The sequence below is a fragment of the Watersipora subatra genome, chromosome 7 (assembly GCF_963576615.1).
Source record: "Watersipora subatra chromosome 7, tzWatSuba1.1, whole genome shotgun sequence".
NCBI classification, from domain to species: domain Eukaryota; kingdom Metazoa; phylum Bryozoa; class Gymnolaemata; order Cheilostomatida; family Watersiporidae; genus Watersipora; species Watersipora subatra.
Window position 1 is genome coordinate 26,768,963 of NC_088714.1, and position 15,348 is coordinate 26,784,310.

General features: G+C 35.3%; 1 protein-coding gene across 1 annotated transcript in view; it reads right to left on the minus strand.

The window, feature by feature from the left end:
- The window catches only part of LOC137400608 (uncharacterized), a 53,781-nt gene that overhangs the window by 21,526 nt on the left and 16,907 nt on the right, over positions 1-15,348 (minus strand). Inside the window, exons 10-11 of the mRNA XM_068086938.1 lie at positions 7,779-7,971; positions 29-263 (exon numbers count right to left, since the gene is read on the minus strand). Of these exons, the coding sequence (XP_067943039.1) occupies positions 29-263; positions 7,779-7,971 (428 nt within the window). The remainder of the gene's footprint in view (positions 1-28; positions 264-7,778; positions 7,972-15,348) is intronic.

Below are 15,348 nucleotides of genomic sequence, written 5' to 3' on the forward strand. Positions count from 1 at the left end.
TTCTCTAATACTGATGTTTTTCACTGACCAGTACTGCACGTTTGTACTCCTCATCATTGCTAAGCAGTTTTAAAGCCTCAGCTCCGCAAGTATCATAGAGCCGAGTGCAATATGACGTGCATAAGCCAGGAGTAGGGGAAACGATGCCTGTTTCTTCAAAATTGAAAAGGTGTGCAGCGTAGGGAGAGCAACTCTGGCATAGGAGAGCCTTTACATAGGCATGACAGGATGTTGATGGAATGGACCGTATGAGTCTCATGTACCTGCGGTTGTACAACAACATTTGATATAGATTAGAAATCAGTAAATTTTCATTTTATAGCAATAGTAGCTAAATAGACCAACAATACCAGAGAATACAATTGGGTTGACTATTAGCAACACAGGAAAATTAATGTATTCTTCTATCTACTTTATATACATGTATCTACTTTTTACTAGGTGAATGCTCGGCATTGCTCGAGTAAAAGATAATTCCCAATTTAAGTAACTTAAGCTAGTAACTCCTGCTAGTCTAAATCTTTACTAGCTAGCTGAGGCTAGCCGAAGCTAGCTTGACGTTACGCATAGTGGCTGTAAGTGAGTATAACTACCGTAAAACCTCTATCTGAATGTCATGGGGTCTACTTTTTAATCCTTTCTCTATAGTGGTGTTTAATTAGAGGTAGCGTTCAAATAAAAGGTGGCGCTGTAATTTTCGAATTGATCAACAAAATTTTAGGAAGATTAGTTTAACCCTTTCACAGGCGAAGCGATGCTAATGTCGCCTAAATTTTGCACTCTCCTTCAGGTGGATCGACATTAATGCAATAGGCCTCAGTCCTTTTTCCAAATCGTTTTTCATCATTTTTTGATATGTCAAAGTATCAAATCAAGTTAAACAATGAACTACTTTGATTATAAAATGTTAGTGTGGTACTGTTATTAACTATTTCGATGTTGTCGCTTTCACAGTTTTAAAGAAAAAATCGTAAAGCTTTGGCGTTAGAAAACGGTCATAGCATTTTTTAAGTTTTAAAGATGCTTTTAATGTTAAAAAGTTAGAATAACATTGTCTGCTATTACGTTGTGCAGAGTTCTTGAAGCTTATTTCCATTGCTCATCAAAAACGCGTCAGATTATTCAGATAAGATTGTAAACCACATTCACTATGTTTCCATGATGCGCAGTGCTTCGGAGTTGCGCTATCTCCGAATCATGGAAACAGCGTCTTCGCACTGAAATCACTGCGCACTGATCAGTGCGAAGCCAGTGCAAATTCGCAGCAAGGAAACAGTGACTGCGCAGTGGCTGCGCATAGCTCTCATGCCGTGGAGACGGATTCTTCGAAGGCCATAAACTAGTACAAAGGTTGTCCTGCTAATCTTGTTTTTTTTTCTATTCTTCTGATATTCTTTCACCTAAATTTAATTATGGTCTGCATTCACGAGGATGATGAGGTGATTACTTTCCTGGACTTTGTTATCGATGCCAACACTTTTCGAAAAATAGGTGGCAAGTCCTAAATTAACGTTTAAATAATCTATTACTTAAAAATACTTATTAAAAATATATTACTTTGTAAAAAGTGTGTTAAGGTTTGTAAAACCTTGTGAATGTGTATTGTAAATAAAAGTATAATGACGACAGAATCATAAAAGGACCGTTTATGACGTTCGGTATCCGTGATCGATTCAATTTCTTCATCAGGCGATTCGATTTATACAATTTCTCTTCTCTGGCTAATTTGCTGAAAACCACTGCGCAGCATGGAAACGTACAATCCCCTCGACTTCGGAGGGTGCCGCTTCGCAGTACTGCGCACCATGGAAACATAGTGATTATGAACGAATCTGAAAGCCATGGATCGGATTTAGACCTTTGTGACTTTGAATCAAAGTGTAGTTCTGATGATTGTGACGATTGATCTTTTCAGGTACACTGTCCCTAAAACCATCGCGACTACCATGGCAACCACGACAGTAACAACGAAACAATTAATTGTTATTGATGTAACTAAGTCATTATTAGTACCACTCTGTAGACGCTTTTCTACTGATCACTTTTTATTGTGGTTTCGTCAAGATCAAAGAATGTGTAAATGGCGAGCAAATAGAGGTGGCGTTCAATTAAAAGTTTTACGCTATGGGTACAAGTATTCCACTGTATAACAATTAGGCTGCTGTGTGGCTTAGTGGATAAATTGTCTGCCGCAGACCTGGACATTCTGAGTAGAAATCCAGTGTGAAGTGAAGCTTTCGTACCTAAAACTTTATCGCTATAACTGGACACAAGAACGACAGATAAACACTGAGATTTATATATATATATATATATAGATGTCATAAACCTCTCAACCCTTGTCTATGAGTTATGTTACACTAAATATATGATTATAATATATTTGATATATTCATGGACTAGCTGTGCTACCCGGCGTTGCCAGGGTAATAGCAAGGTCTTTGGACAAAAAATTGGTTTGTATTTAACATATAACATCATTTGCCATTCCAACTTTCAAACTACATATCATGAGAGAAGTGTTTTCACTTGTCTTATATTGCTAAGGTGATATCGAAGCACTGAATCCCACTTACAAGTTGAAGGCAACATTTATCATCATTTGAAATAACATGCTTCTCTTTGAGGTGAAAGTTTTGACAACAAAACAAACATTTATCAACGATTATTTCTGCTTACAAGTAAATGTAATGAGCTTTTTATATAGCTTTTATATCAGAAACCAAGTATTGCCAGTTTGTTTACATTATGTATCACCGCATGCTCTTGGTCTAGAAAAAGAAAAGTTGATCGGTAATCAAATGATGATGCAATTCACTTTGAAGCTATTTATTACTGTTTACCAACAGTAAACTTCTCAAATCCTAGGATATACAGAACCTAATATAAATGTGTAGCAACCTGAGATGTTGTGACTGGAAGAGCATTAGCGGTGGGTAAGTGGTGGATATTTACCCGCAAGTGCAACCATAAACCTGCCATCATTCCAACCCAACTACGACAAATCAACTTTTTAACTTGTGATAGCCTCAAACAAGCATCTAGTTTTTACGCTTAAGATATAAGTTAATTAAACAATAACAACATTTATATATATAGATATTACTTCACTGGCAATAATTTCATTTGAAGTAGAAATGTTTTTCAAATTAAGCCATACAACAATAATAAAAGAAAAAAAAAGAAAAAAAGGGCAACTGTTAGCCACTAAAATCGAATAAATAGTTGGACAAATAGCGTTTAAAATGTCTTTTTCTGCTAAGAGAACGAATAGTAGGTGGAAGATTGTTAAAGTAGCTGGCAATGATATTTTCAAAATAATTGTTAGAGATTGTATGCAATTTGTTTATATCACCTAAGTTGAAATGAGTTGACAACCTTTGAAAAACGAGAACACAAACCATGAAACATCTTAACACCTTTAATTGAAGTAAAATAAACATATAGCACAGTAAGAAGATGCAAACATTTGGAAAGAACATTCGTTGTAATAAGATATGCTGGAATTTAATGGATAAGTGATACCAGACTGTGTAATATACCCATGACTAAAATTTGATCACAATTACTTCAGTAAAGGATATAATTTGGACTGAACAATAACAGAACCAGCTTGTAAAAACATTTCTTTGCAGCTTATCAAGCATTTTTTGTTTCCATGAGAACAAGAAGGCAAATAAAATGCTTACAAAAACAGGCCCAAAAACTGAGTGATGTTAATATACAGTCCTACCTTGATTTTTGACTACAATTCTTTCCAAAACGCTTTTAGAAAAGCAATTTGCTCAAATTCCAATTACTTTTTTATTGCATATAATTTAAATATTTTTAATCTGTTCAAAAACTAAAAAACAATTCTTTATGCAACTTTGTATTATTTTACACATCAAACTGGATACTAAGTGAACAGGTAATACATAAAGTACATAAAATTTCCCATAAATACTCTGCAAATAGAATAGGCCAGGCTTGTGAATGTGTTGGCATCGCTGTAGCAGGTCCTACCCCAGCCTAATTTCCTCAAGTTTTTGTGTAAAATAGAAACATGTGGAAAAACATGTGTCTTTTATTTTAATGAACTATAACAATAAAAGAAGACACCTACACATTACACAAACACAAAATACAGTTAGCATTACGTAAACTACAAGAAAGACAGTCAAACAACAGCTGAAACTAAAGACAATGATAAAGTGTCAGTTGAAAACTAGCTATATCATGGCATTTCTCCGCTTCATCTCGGTGGTGTCCGAGACACCAAGTTTCGACTTTTGTTTCAAAATTTTGAATTACTAATAAATAATTTAAAGTTTTGAAATCAAAATTTGATCTGGGTTCAAACTTTGGAACCTAGATCAAATGGGTTCAAGAGTTTGAACCCATTTGATCTGGGACATTGAAAACCGAAGTTGAAGTGTAATTATATCAGGCGGTAGCTCTTTCCAGCTCATACCGTTAAATATGTAAGCTTGACTAATCGATAATGTTCATAAAACACAGCATTTATCGACGATTCTGCTAACATATCATTGTAACTCAATAGCGTAGTCATTTGCTATGAAGCTCTATGTAGTTGGTATGTCATACTATATCCTAGGCACAAAACGCTTACAAGTGGTTTAATCTCTTGATCATTCACCCAGCAAGATTGAAGAACGTGAAACACGAAAACACAATGAGTTTCCTTGAAATACCAAAAATGTTAGCAGTTTACTCAAAATTTTTGTCATTAGCAATGGCAAAACATAAATAAATGTAGATCAAAGTGAAACACACTTTCTTACACATTTATGAGACACATACACTATGTTTCCATGGTGCGCAGTACTGCGATGCAGTTCCCTTCGAAGTCGAGGGGATTGTACGTTTCCATGCTGCGCAGTGGTTTTCAGCAAATTAGCCAGAGAAGATAAATTGTATAAATCGAATCGCCTGATGGAGAAATTGAATCGATCATGGATACCGAACGTCAGAAACGGTCTTTTTATGCTTCTGTCATCATTATACTTTTATTTACAATACACATTCACAAGGTTTTACAAACCTTAACACAATTTTTACAAAGTAATATATTTTTAATAAGTATTTTTTAAGTAATATATTATTGAAAAGTTAATTTAGGACTTGCCACCTATTTTTCGAAAAGTGTTAGCATCGATAACAAAGTCTAGAAAAGTAATCACTTCATCATCCTCGTGGGTGCAGACCATAATTAAATTTAGGTGAAAGAAGACCGGAAGAATAGAAAAAAACAAGATTAGCAGGATATTTGCACTAGTTTATGGCCCTCGAAGAATCCGTCTTCACGGCATGAGAGCTATGCGCAGCCCCTGTGCAGTTGCTGTTTCCTTGATGCGAATTTGCACTAGCTTCGCACTGATCAGTGCGCAGTGATTTCAGTGCGAAGACGCCGTTTCCATGATTCGGAGAGAGCGCAACTCCGAAGCACTGCGCATCATGGAAACGTAGTGATAGGCTACTGGGCGTCTTCAAATGAATATAAACTGCAGCTAATCACTCCGGCTAATCAATTCCAGCTCTGAAATTTGAGCTCATGAATTGACTCAAATCATCGCATGTTTTACTTTATACTGCATCTACAGATATCTTTGCAGAGTTATGCCCTCCCTCAATCCACAGAGCTCACAACGCTATCAGCATCAAAGCACCGTTTGGCTTGGCAGACCCAAATATGTCAACATGAATAATTGATGGAATTGTTTTACCTCATTGTATGCTAGACACACAATGCTTTGAGCCATCTATAGCATTGCTACCAGTATAACTAGCCTTTCGGTGCGTCAGGGTAGTCCCCTGTACCATCCTCTGATGCATGGAAGCGCGCAAAGCTATGAAGATTCAATTATTTGAAGGACACTTTTAATACAATGTTTATTCTTCAAGCACTGAGCCCAATAGAGAATCTTTTGAGAAATAGTAATGACAACCTCGAAAGAGATCAACTGCCAGGGGTTATATCTGGTTTATATTATCATTAAGACTGCAGTGCTGTGATTCCTAATGCGGACATTTCATATCAATCATTACCATAATACAATCCATATTCTACCGTCTTTACGAAGCCATGCTTAAAGGTTCGGAAAAAAGATTGCTTTCAGTGGGATTAGTTCTCGTGACTTCAAGTGTGGTAGACCAACACTACCACCTTTGCCGATCAACCACCTTGCTGCCGTGAAGAATAATTACACACTTACTTATTACACCTGGCAAGTTCCCACAATGCACCGGATTGCCAGGGGATTAGTTTGCAATAGTATGTAAAGTGATTCAGTAAATTTTTATTTTAAAACCAAAACTACAAGTTTTAACTAATAAACTTTTACACATATCTAATCTTAAAAGAGTTGTCCATAGCAATAAAAACTGGAATAGGCTGAAAACTATAAAAGGGCTAGGCAGTACATATACATATAGTCATATTTTTACATATGAGTGCCCCAACATGCAAAAGACTCAAGATAGAGCCGACTTTCGAGGAAGTTTTCTCTTTGAGATACGAGTAATCTTTGAGATACGAGCATACGAGCTACATGGTCACTACATGGTCACTACATGGCCAAGTATATCAAAAGGTATCATTCGAGAACAGCACCACTTAGTCTTTCCTTTGAATCAGTTTTAAAAAAGTTAGCTAAAAGTTATAGTGAACACGAGGCAAAATGTGGCTAACCGGAAACAGATGCTGAAAAAGAAAAATTAAAGTAAGTTTAGTGAAAGATTAAAACTTAATTTAAAGTGTGTATTTAATAAGTTAAATTCATTGAAGTTAAATTCAAAGTTTCTATTATGTAGGGTCACAAAAGTTTAGTGTATCAAAGACGTTGCTCTCAAGTTGCTCTTAGACGACCGTTATCTAGCCTGGGCATGGCTCTCTTGGGGGGTGGAGGAGAGAGAGACCCTGGGACACATATTACTATTCGTTTGCTATGTTTGTATTGTTATTGTGAAATTTTTTTATTTATTTGATTTAATTTTTTATTATAATTAAATCAAACCATAATTAATTAAACATGAAATAATATAACTCCCGTGATTGATTTATTATGCAACCAACATTTCATACTTATCAACCAGCGTTTGTTTGCTGCCAATTCAGATTAACAATAATACATAATACTCGCGTAGATCATAAATAAGACCGTCACATGATACTCATTCGGAAATAATGATTGTGATATTAGCGACTGCAGAAGTTGACTTTTAGAGTTGTCTCCCCCGGGTGTTGCTATGTGTCTCAGGCTCTCTCTCTCCCCCATCCCCCAAGAGAGCCATGCCCAGGCTAACCGTTATCCACGTCTGTCCCAAAAGTAAAAACTCCATAAAGTAGTATACATAGTGATGTTACATTTTATCGCAGATCATATCAACTAAATAGGTATTTGTTACTTTTTTGTCGCTTGTGCTAAATTACAACAATTAAAAACAAGTTTTTCATCTGTAATATCCAGTTCAGGTGGTTTTTTCATAGTATGCTAACGGATTAATTTGTACCTAAATATTTTATAAGGAAATAGTGCCTTGAGATGCAAGTAAATTGGCATCCGGGCTTATGCCTAGAATGCATTAGGCTTGTATGTCGAGGTACGACTGCATTAGTTTCTGGACCTAGTCTGTTTTCCAAGTCATGATCAACTAGATTTTATGAAATTTCACTATGACCCTCTCTGGCCATACAAGTTCTACTAAACAGTGATTCATAGACACCTACTAATGCATATTTCCCGAGAAATGCCTGATTAGAATGTAAAATTACAAACCTTGTCTGTAGCCTTGAATCCTCAAGTGCAGTACAGCAACCAACAGCGCTGTATTCAGAGCAGAACTCAAGCCGTGGTGATGAGACAAATGGTGGTTTACCATCGAGACACTGGGGATGAGCCTGAACCTTCTGAATGAAAGCTAAGGATAAGAGAGCCAAAGCTAAGCTATCCATGTTGAGTAGACGATGTGCTGACAGATTTAACAGGTTGCTGTCAGGTGACCGCCAATTATATATGTGGGTGTCAATTACCAAGAAAAGAGATGCTTTCTGATACTCTCATAAGCTACTAGACAGCGACATTATGAGGGATGTAAATGTAAGGAACTCAGGCTATTGAAGAAGATATAAGAGAAGTGTGTGTAACACATGTCATGCTTCATTTACCAACAAATTATGGTTTTCATTAGAGAAAATATTCTGTATGCAACTGGAAGAAATCAAACATAAATGATTGTTTAAGTTTTAAACAAAATTACAGATAAAAATCATGCTGCTTATTTCATTAATATGGTCTACTTCACCTGGCAGCATTATTGAAAGGTATTTTTGAATTGATAAATATTGGGAATATTTATAAATAGAAGGGAATATTATTGATAAATATTCTCTTCGAGCAGAAGAGACGGGGTGCTGACACGGGTTCGATATGAGTCATTCATAAACTTATATAACTAGCGGATCAACAAAGGTGTAAGTACACTTATCAAGCTGCTTGGCAAAAACTCTGCCAGAAGATGTAATTTTTTTATCATAGAGAACAAAGAAGAGCTATATTAGATTAAAGCATTGAGAAGATTTTAGAATAACATGTTTACTAGATCTCTTGAAGTGTTTACCACATGATCTGCCATGTCAGCTTAATTATTCATTAAGACCCCTTATAACTGACTACATTCAACATTACTGCACTTATAGCTGACTACATTCAACATTACTGCACTAATAGCTGACTACATTCAACATTACTGTACTAATAGACTTCTCGCTTGGAAGTGTGATATTACAAAATGTATTATTATATTATTAATTTAGTACATAACTAAAGTTTTACTACTGTCAATAAAAAAGATATATGAAAACTGTCAGACAGATAACTCCTCCAAACAGTCACATGTACGAAAAACATCATAGTACGAGTAACCACTCCATTTGTTGTTTTGTCATAAAAATGATACACATCGGTGGTAAATTTGTTGAATTTTTGACTATAAAGTTTAATTTGATGATTATTTTCTGCATATAAAATATAAAAAACATATATCTAGTCCTTATGGCTTCAATTTTATAATTTTGGCAAGAAAATACCCCAAAAGGTCATGAAGCTCAGAGTGAAGTCTAGCAAATATTATCATGTCCAACTAAATGAATATCTGTAAATGAACAAAAATAAATGTTCAATAGGTATTGGTTTATTGACACACTCAGTCTGTTGACTAAGGGTGCAGGTGATAGATTTAGACGACGCAAGTTGACGGTTTAATCTGAACCACAAATTCCCTCGTCTATGCACTATATGTTACACTAGCATGTAACACTAGTGATACATGTGATAGTGATACACTAGTGTATAGATGCTATACAGCGCATTGTATAGCATGCTATAACATAACATAGCATGCTATACATGCTCTGTTAAGATGAACTGTTCTCGTGTTCACCTAACATCTGCTGTTTATATCTTTGAGCTGAGTCGCTGTCAACCTACACAGCGTGTCATCCCCTACGGACATTATAACAGGATGAGAGAAATCGACTAAAGATCGGTTAAACACGAGCTAAATATTTAGTAGCATAAGGAGAAGGTTAATCAATTTAGGATAAGACCACGCAGAGTTTCAAATGCAAAATTTAACACTGATTGGCCTTCGATTGTTCGTGGGACGGAGAATTAGTAAAAAAGATGACTGAGAGTAGAAAGCGCCGCAGTAAAGAGTCAAAAGGGCAGCTCTTTACTGATAAGAAAACTGCTGAAAGTTAAGTTATTAAAGGAAGCGATTGTCAAAATATTTCATTTCTTGTCATCAATTAGAGGTCAATATTCATCCTATTACAAGAATGTTAAGAATTACGTGTAGCTGGAAGGCAATGGACCAACTCATATATTTTAAACCATCGAGTTACAGACTATGAGTAACTCTCTCTATTGTCTAAGGCTACAAACAAGTGTGTTCAATACTCTATTAGTCATAAAATCGACTTTAATAAAAATAAAATCAGTTTTAATGCAAAAAAACTACACTAAAATAATTTATATGCTTGCGACAGAACTTTTTTGTATATATAGCGAAACATTCCTCTATATACATGACATTCTGAGGTTTTTATGTTACAAAATCCTTTTGATAATCTGACAGAACACAGGCACTCTGGCAAACATTTCCTCTGTGTAGAAACTAAGCAATTGGAGCATACAAACAAGGTTTGAATTACAATCGTATACCTTTGCAATTGTAGAACAGCTGCGGTAATTTGTGTAACGATTAGGGTGTGTAATGGCCTGGGTTGGTTTGATATATATCGCCGACAGATATGATATTTTTGAAAAATATCCATTTTATCATTCCGTTTTCACCTTACAACTATTGCTAACAGTCTAAAAATGCTGAATAACATCTAAAATCATCAAACACTTGCATAGGGGCCTATTAGGCTTACCCAACACAGACAAACTAAGACAGCCAGACTAAGGAGGTGACATTGGCTAGACCAATTAATTAGTGTTTGAGTTGAGAAGAGTTTTTCAGATCTAAATTGTATTCCTTCCAGTACTATCTCCCTAACCTGATTATCTCATGTTAAATTGTTATATTTTATTGCCTTGTTGGAAGACCAGCCTGCTGAAAACCCTTTGAACTTCATAATCCATGATTTTGAATTGAACAATCTAACAACCAGAAACAAAATTGTAAGCACATTACACTGACTCACTGAGATGACAGAGTAACTCATCTCATCATTTTCTGTAAAAATCTTTCAATGAATAGCTTCAAAGAATTCTGGCTCAGTATAAAATCTATAAATATGATGATATAACTCTGATTGCTAGTGTTGAGTGTGTGTTTTCATCATGTGGACTGGTTCACAGCAGTGTGGTGAAGGCTGGCAAGCTGGTGTTTGTTTACAAATACCTAAACTAGACAAAAGTAGGACATTAGAACATGCTTAGACTATCATAGTGTGTATTTACTATTTGCACTATTTTGTTTGCACTTTGCATTCATGTCATGATTTCCAATCCAATGTTTGACGAACATTTTCATATTTATAAATATTATTATTATACTAGGCTTACAATAAATCAAGTATTTGGTATTAAACATTGCTGACTGGTCCCATACAACCTATAAAATACATCAATTACAATGTAAACACCATACAAATTCAACCTAACTTCAATTTTCTTTTCAAAAATGTCATTTGTTTCAAAAATATTATAAATATCAATAAATATCAAAAATATGAATAAATATCATGATATATATCAGTGATATGATATTTTTAAAAATATCGATATTTTTGCCAACCCTGGTAATGGTAAAAAAGAACCCGTGTTGCTATTAATGTTTACCGCATTACTATTGTTATTGTGCTGCTATTGCTGTTTACCGTGTAGCTATTGTTGTTTACTGTATTGATATTGTTATTTACTATGTCGCTGCTTACTGTGTTGCTATTGTTGTTGAATGTGTTGCTATTGTTGTTGGATGTGTTACTATTGTTGGTTACTGTGTTGCTATTGTTGTTGAATGTGTTGCTATTACTCTTTTCATCACTATTGCTGAATAGCCTTGCCCTATAGATGATGTACAGATGCTGTTGCTGCATTACATAGCTATTGATGTCAGTAGGTGCCCACCACCGATTCATGAAATGAAGGCATCAATGATTTATAGCAAAACTATGTGTAACCCTAAAGATGTACCCCTAAAGATGTACTGAAATCGTTGTCCATAGACAGTAGTTGGTAGATATTTGCTCAAGCAAGGGCGCTAATTGAAGTGTGATAAGTGTGCGCAAGTCATTTACTAGTTGGCATGCATGGATTGTTTTAGTGTTTGGTGTAATACAACTAAGAAGATGATCTTTAGCTCTCACAGTTAAAACTTTAAGCCTAGTCATGTATATACAAGCAGGACCTCTCATCCAGTATTAACAATTTTTTATCGAATGTGAAATAACACGATTCCATTTAAACTAAATATCATATTGAAGCTCCAAGCTTGTAGAACTCAATAAAACAACAAAAATTTAATAGAGTAAATAGTTTTTTTACTCTTTTAAATAAGTGAGGTTTCTAGAGATAACTGAAGAAACATAGTGATTACAGTAGACCGAGTCTGATAATAGAGAGTGTGTATATTTGTTACGCATATAAAAACAAATAGTTTTAGTATAAAACTCTTGTTGCTGAGAAGAAGCTTTCTAGTTTTTTATATAATTTGTTACAAAGAATTTCAATCAGTGTATCATTAGAAACTGATGTTCTGCCAGCAGCCATGTTCCATTTCTCAGTTGGTAAAAAGTTGCCTCAATATTTCGGCGATATCTTAAGAACTAGTAGGCCAATCGACTTGAAACTTTTGGATTAAGCCCGAAACGCATTACACACAAAATGACAAAAATTTTGTAATCCAAAATAACCAATAAGTGTAGAAAGACATAGTGAAACTAAGCAGCTGAGTTAACTCGAGTGTCAGATCAGGTGGGGAAACAACTCCTCAAAACATCTCGGGGCCCAGGCTTCAATAAAGTTAGTTAATCCAAGCTTAATAAGCCATACAGTAGACTCTGCTACCACGTACATAATCCGTACATAATCTGTTCTGAGAATGTTTACATAATACAAACAGTGAGACACATGCAAATAGCCTAATCTATTCAAAATTCTTCCCAGACTCATCCCTTTGGCACTTCAAAAAGGAAAAAACAAAACTTAACTTATTAATTTAATGAATGTAATACAGTAATTGTGGTATTATTAGTTTGTATTGACAAAAATCAAGGCTTAATAACGCTACATGAGGTATTATTTTTGAATTCACCAAGATGCCACATTTTATTGAAATTAAGGGAAAATCTCAATGATGAGACTTGAGAAATGAAGAGCTTAAAGGTTGACTTGCAATAAAATCCACATTACAGTTATTTGGTATCAAAAGATTCACCATGTCTTACTCTGTTGTGTTGTAGGTGCCAAATATGTGGAAATGTGATTACAAGTTCTTAAAAGCTCAAAAACGAAAAGCGGCCGTAGATTGGAATCTCTTTATTTCGATGACGTAGCCATGAAATTTATTTATTGTCTTGTCACGTGATGTTCTCACGTGAATTGAAAGGCCAATAAAAAGCTCAATATAAAACTTATCGTAGCACTAGTTTATGACAAACACTTCGGGTTTTACCGAAGACCCCGTATCAAATATAGATGCTCGCTACTTTACAGTTTTGTTTTGGTTTGGTCTAATCGGCAAGTCGTAATCTGATCATGTGACCCAATACTTCGCAAATAATTTCTGCAGCACTTTTCGATTATCACAAGTGACCAACAGACTCATCATGATTATCAGACAATGATATGTACTCCTTCGAGCTAAGGCTAAAAAATTAAACGAATTTTTACAGTAAGTTATAGGATATCACTGCTAAAAGTGACAGCATTACGATGACGATAAAACAGACGTGTGAGAACAATAGACATGGTTTTATTGAATGCGTGAAGTATATTTATGAAAATATTTCGACAAATAAGGTTGCATGAAAGTGTAAACAGAAACCATCTCTCACAACTACGTCACATTTGAGCCGTTTTGGAAAGGGAATCCAAACTACAGCGGTCTCGTGTGGCTGCGATTTTTTGTTCGTTTTTTAGCTTTTAAGAGCTTGTAATCACCTTTCCACATATTTTGCACCTACAACACAACAGAGTAAGACATGGTGAATCTTTTCATATCAAATAACTGTAATGTGGATTTTGTTGCAAGTCAACCTTTAATGAACAGCAATGAGGTATGCAATAAAAAACAAAATGGAAAAAAGATAGAGTCGATTCTACCATATGGGGCAGATAGAGTCTGCCATATGGTTGTAAGGATGAACAAATATAAATATGTATTAGTACTAATCTGTCGCAAAATATGATCATCGTGTTTAGCAGCATCTGATGCTATAAATTTTAACTGCTTGAAACAATATTTTTGTAATATAAACCAACATGTGAATTTCAATTGAACATCTGCCAATGAATGCATTAAAATGCTAAAAAAAAACTTTCAAATGAAATTAAGCAAACAAGCGACCCAAAAATCATATTTGGTCATATTTACTTAACTCCCTGCATTTTGCAAACTAGGAAAAATTTGAAACCAAATCAGGAAGACAACTTGTAAAACAAATCTACTGTAAATTTTAGGAGCTTACCTTATTATTCCTGCTCCAAGAATAGCTATCTGTCACTCTCACATGTGATGCATGACCCAAGACACCATAGAGCTATTACCAACTATTATTTTGAACACATTCAGCATTTCGTGAAACAGAAAGAGGCGGAAAACCATAGAAGAGCCCAGATGATCAAGCGAGGAAGGTATTACAGAAGGGTTAACTAACCCTGGCTAAAAAAGTACATTATTGCCTTTCATTTAATGGTTATTAACTCTTTTGCTATGGAACGCCACTTTAGTGACACACGGGATCGTTTATTCCCGATGGGACGCCACGTTAGAAGCTACTCAATGTGTCGTTTATTCCCGATAGGACGCCACATTAGAAGCTACTCAATGTGTCATTTATTCTCGATGGGACGCGACGTTAGAAGCTACTCAGTATGTCGTTATTCCCCGATGAGACGCCATGTTAGAAGCTACTCAATGTGTCATTTATTGCCGATGGGACGCGACGTTAGAAGCTACTCAGTATGTCGTTATTCCCCGATGGGACACCATGTTAGAAGCTACTCATGTGTCGTTTATTCCTGATGGGACGCCACGTTAGAAGCGCCACGTTAAAAGCTACTCAATGTGTCGTTTATTCCCGATGGGACGCCATGTTAGAAGCGCCACGTTAAAGGCTACTCAATGTGTCGTTTATTGCCGATGGGTTGCCACGTTAGAAGCTACTCAAGGTGTCATTTATTCCCGATGGGACGCCACGTTAGAAGCCACTCAATGTGTCGTTAGGAAAAGTGGCATTGCTTGACTTGTACTAGGATTAGACCCATAATTTCATTTTTTTGAAAACAATCAAAATGACATTTCATCTAACAATTATTACCCTCATTTCAAAACTTACGTGAAAATTAAAATGGTGATGCAATACTTTCTTTTCAACAAGATGGTTGCCAATCGCAAAGAAAGTATGTCTCGACTTTGTGCAGAAGATGCTGTAAATATTTTATTTCATAGAGACTCTGAGTCCTCATTTAGTAATGAAAGTAGCAGTAAATCTGATGCTTCAGAAGGTGACTGTGATGTAGCTTATGTTTCTAGGGTAAGTAGAATGAAGAGGACTATTTCACAACTAATTTTCAATTTTTGTCATCTCAAATTTTGTAAAAATTTAGAAATGTT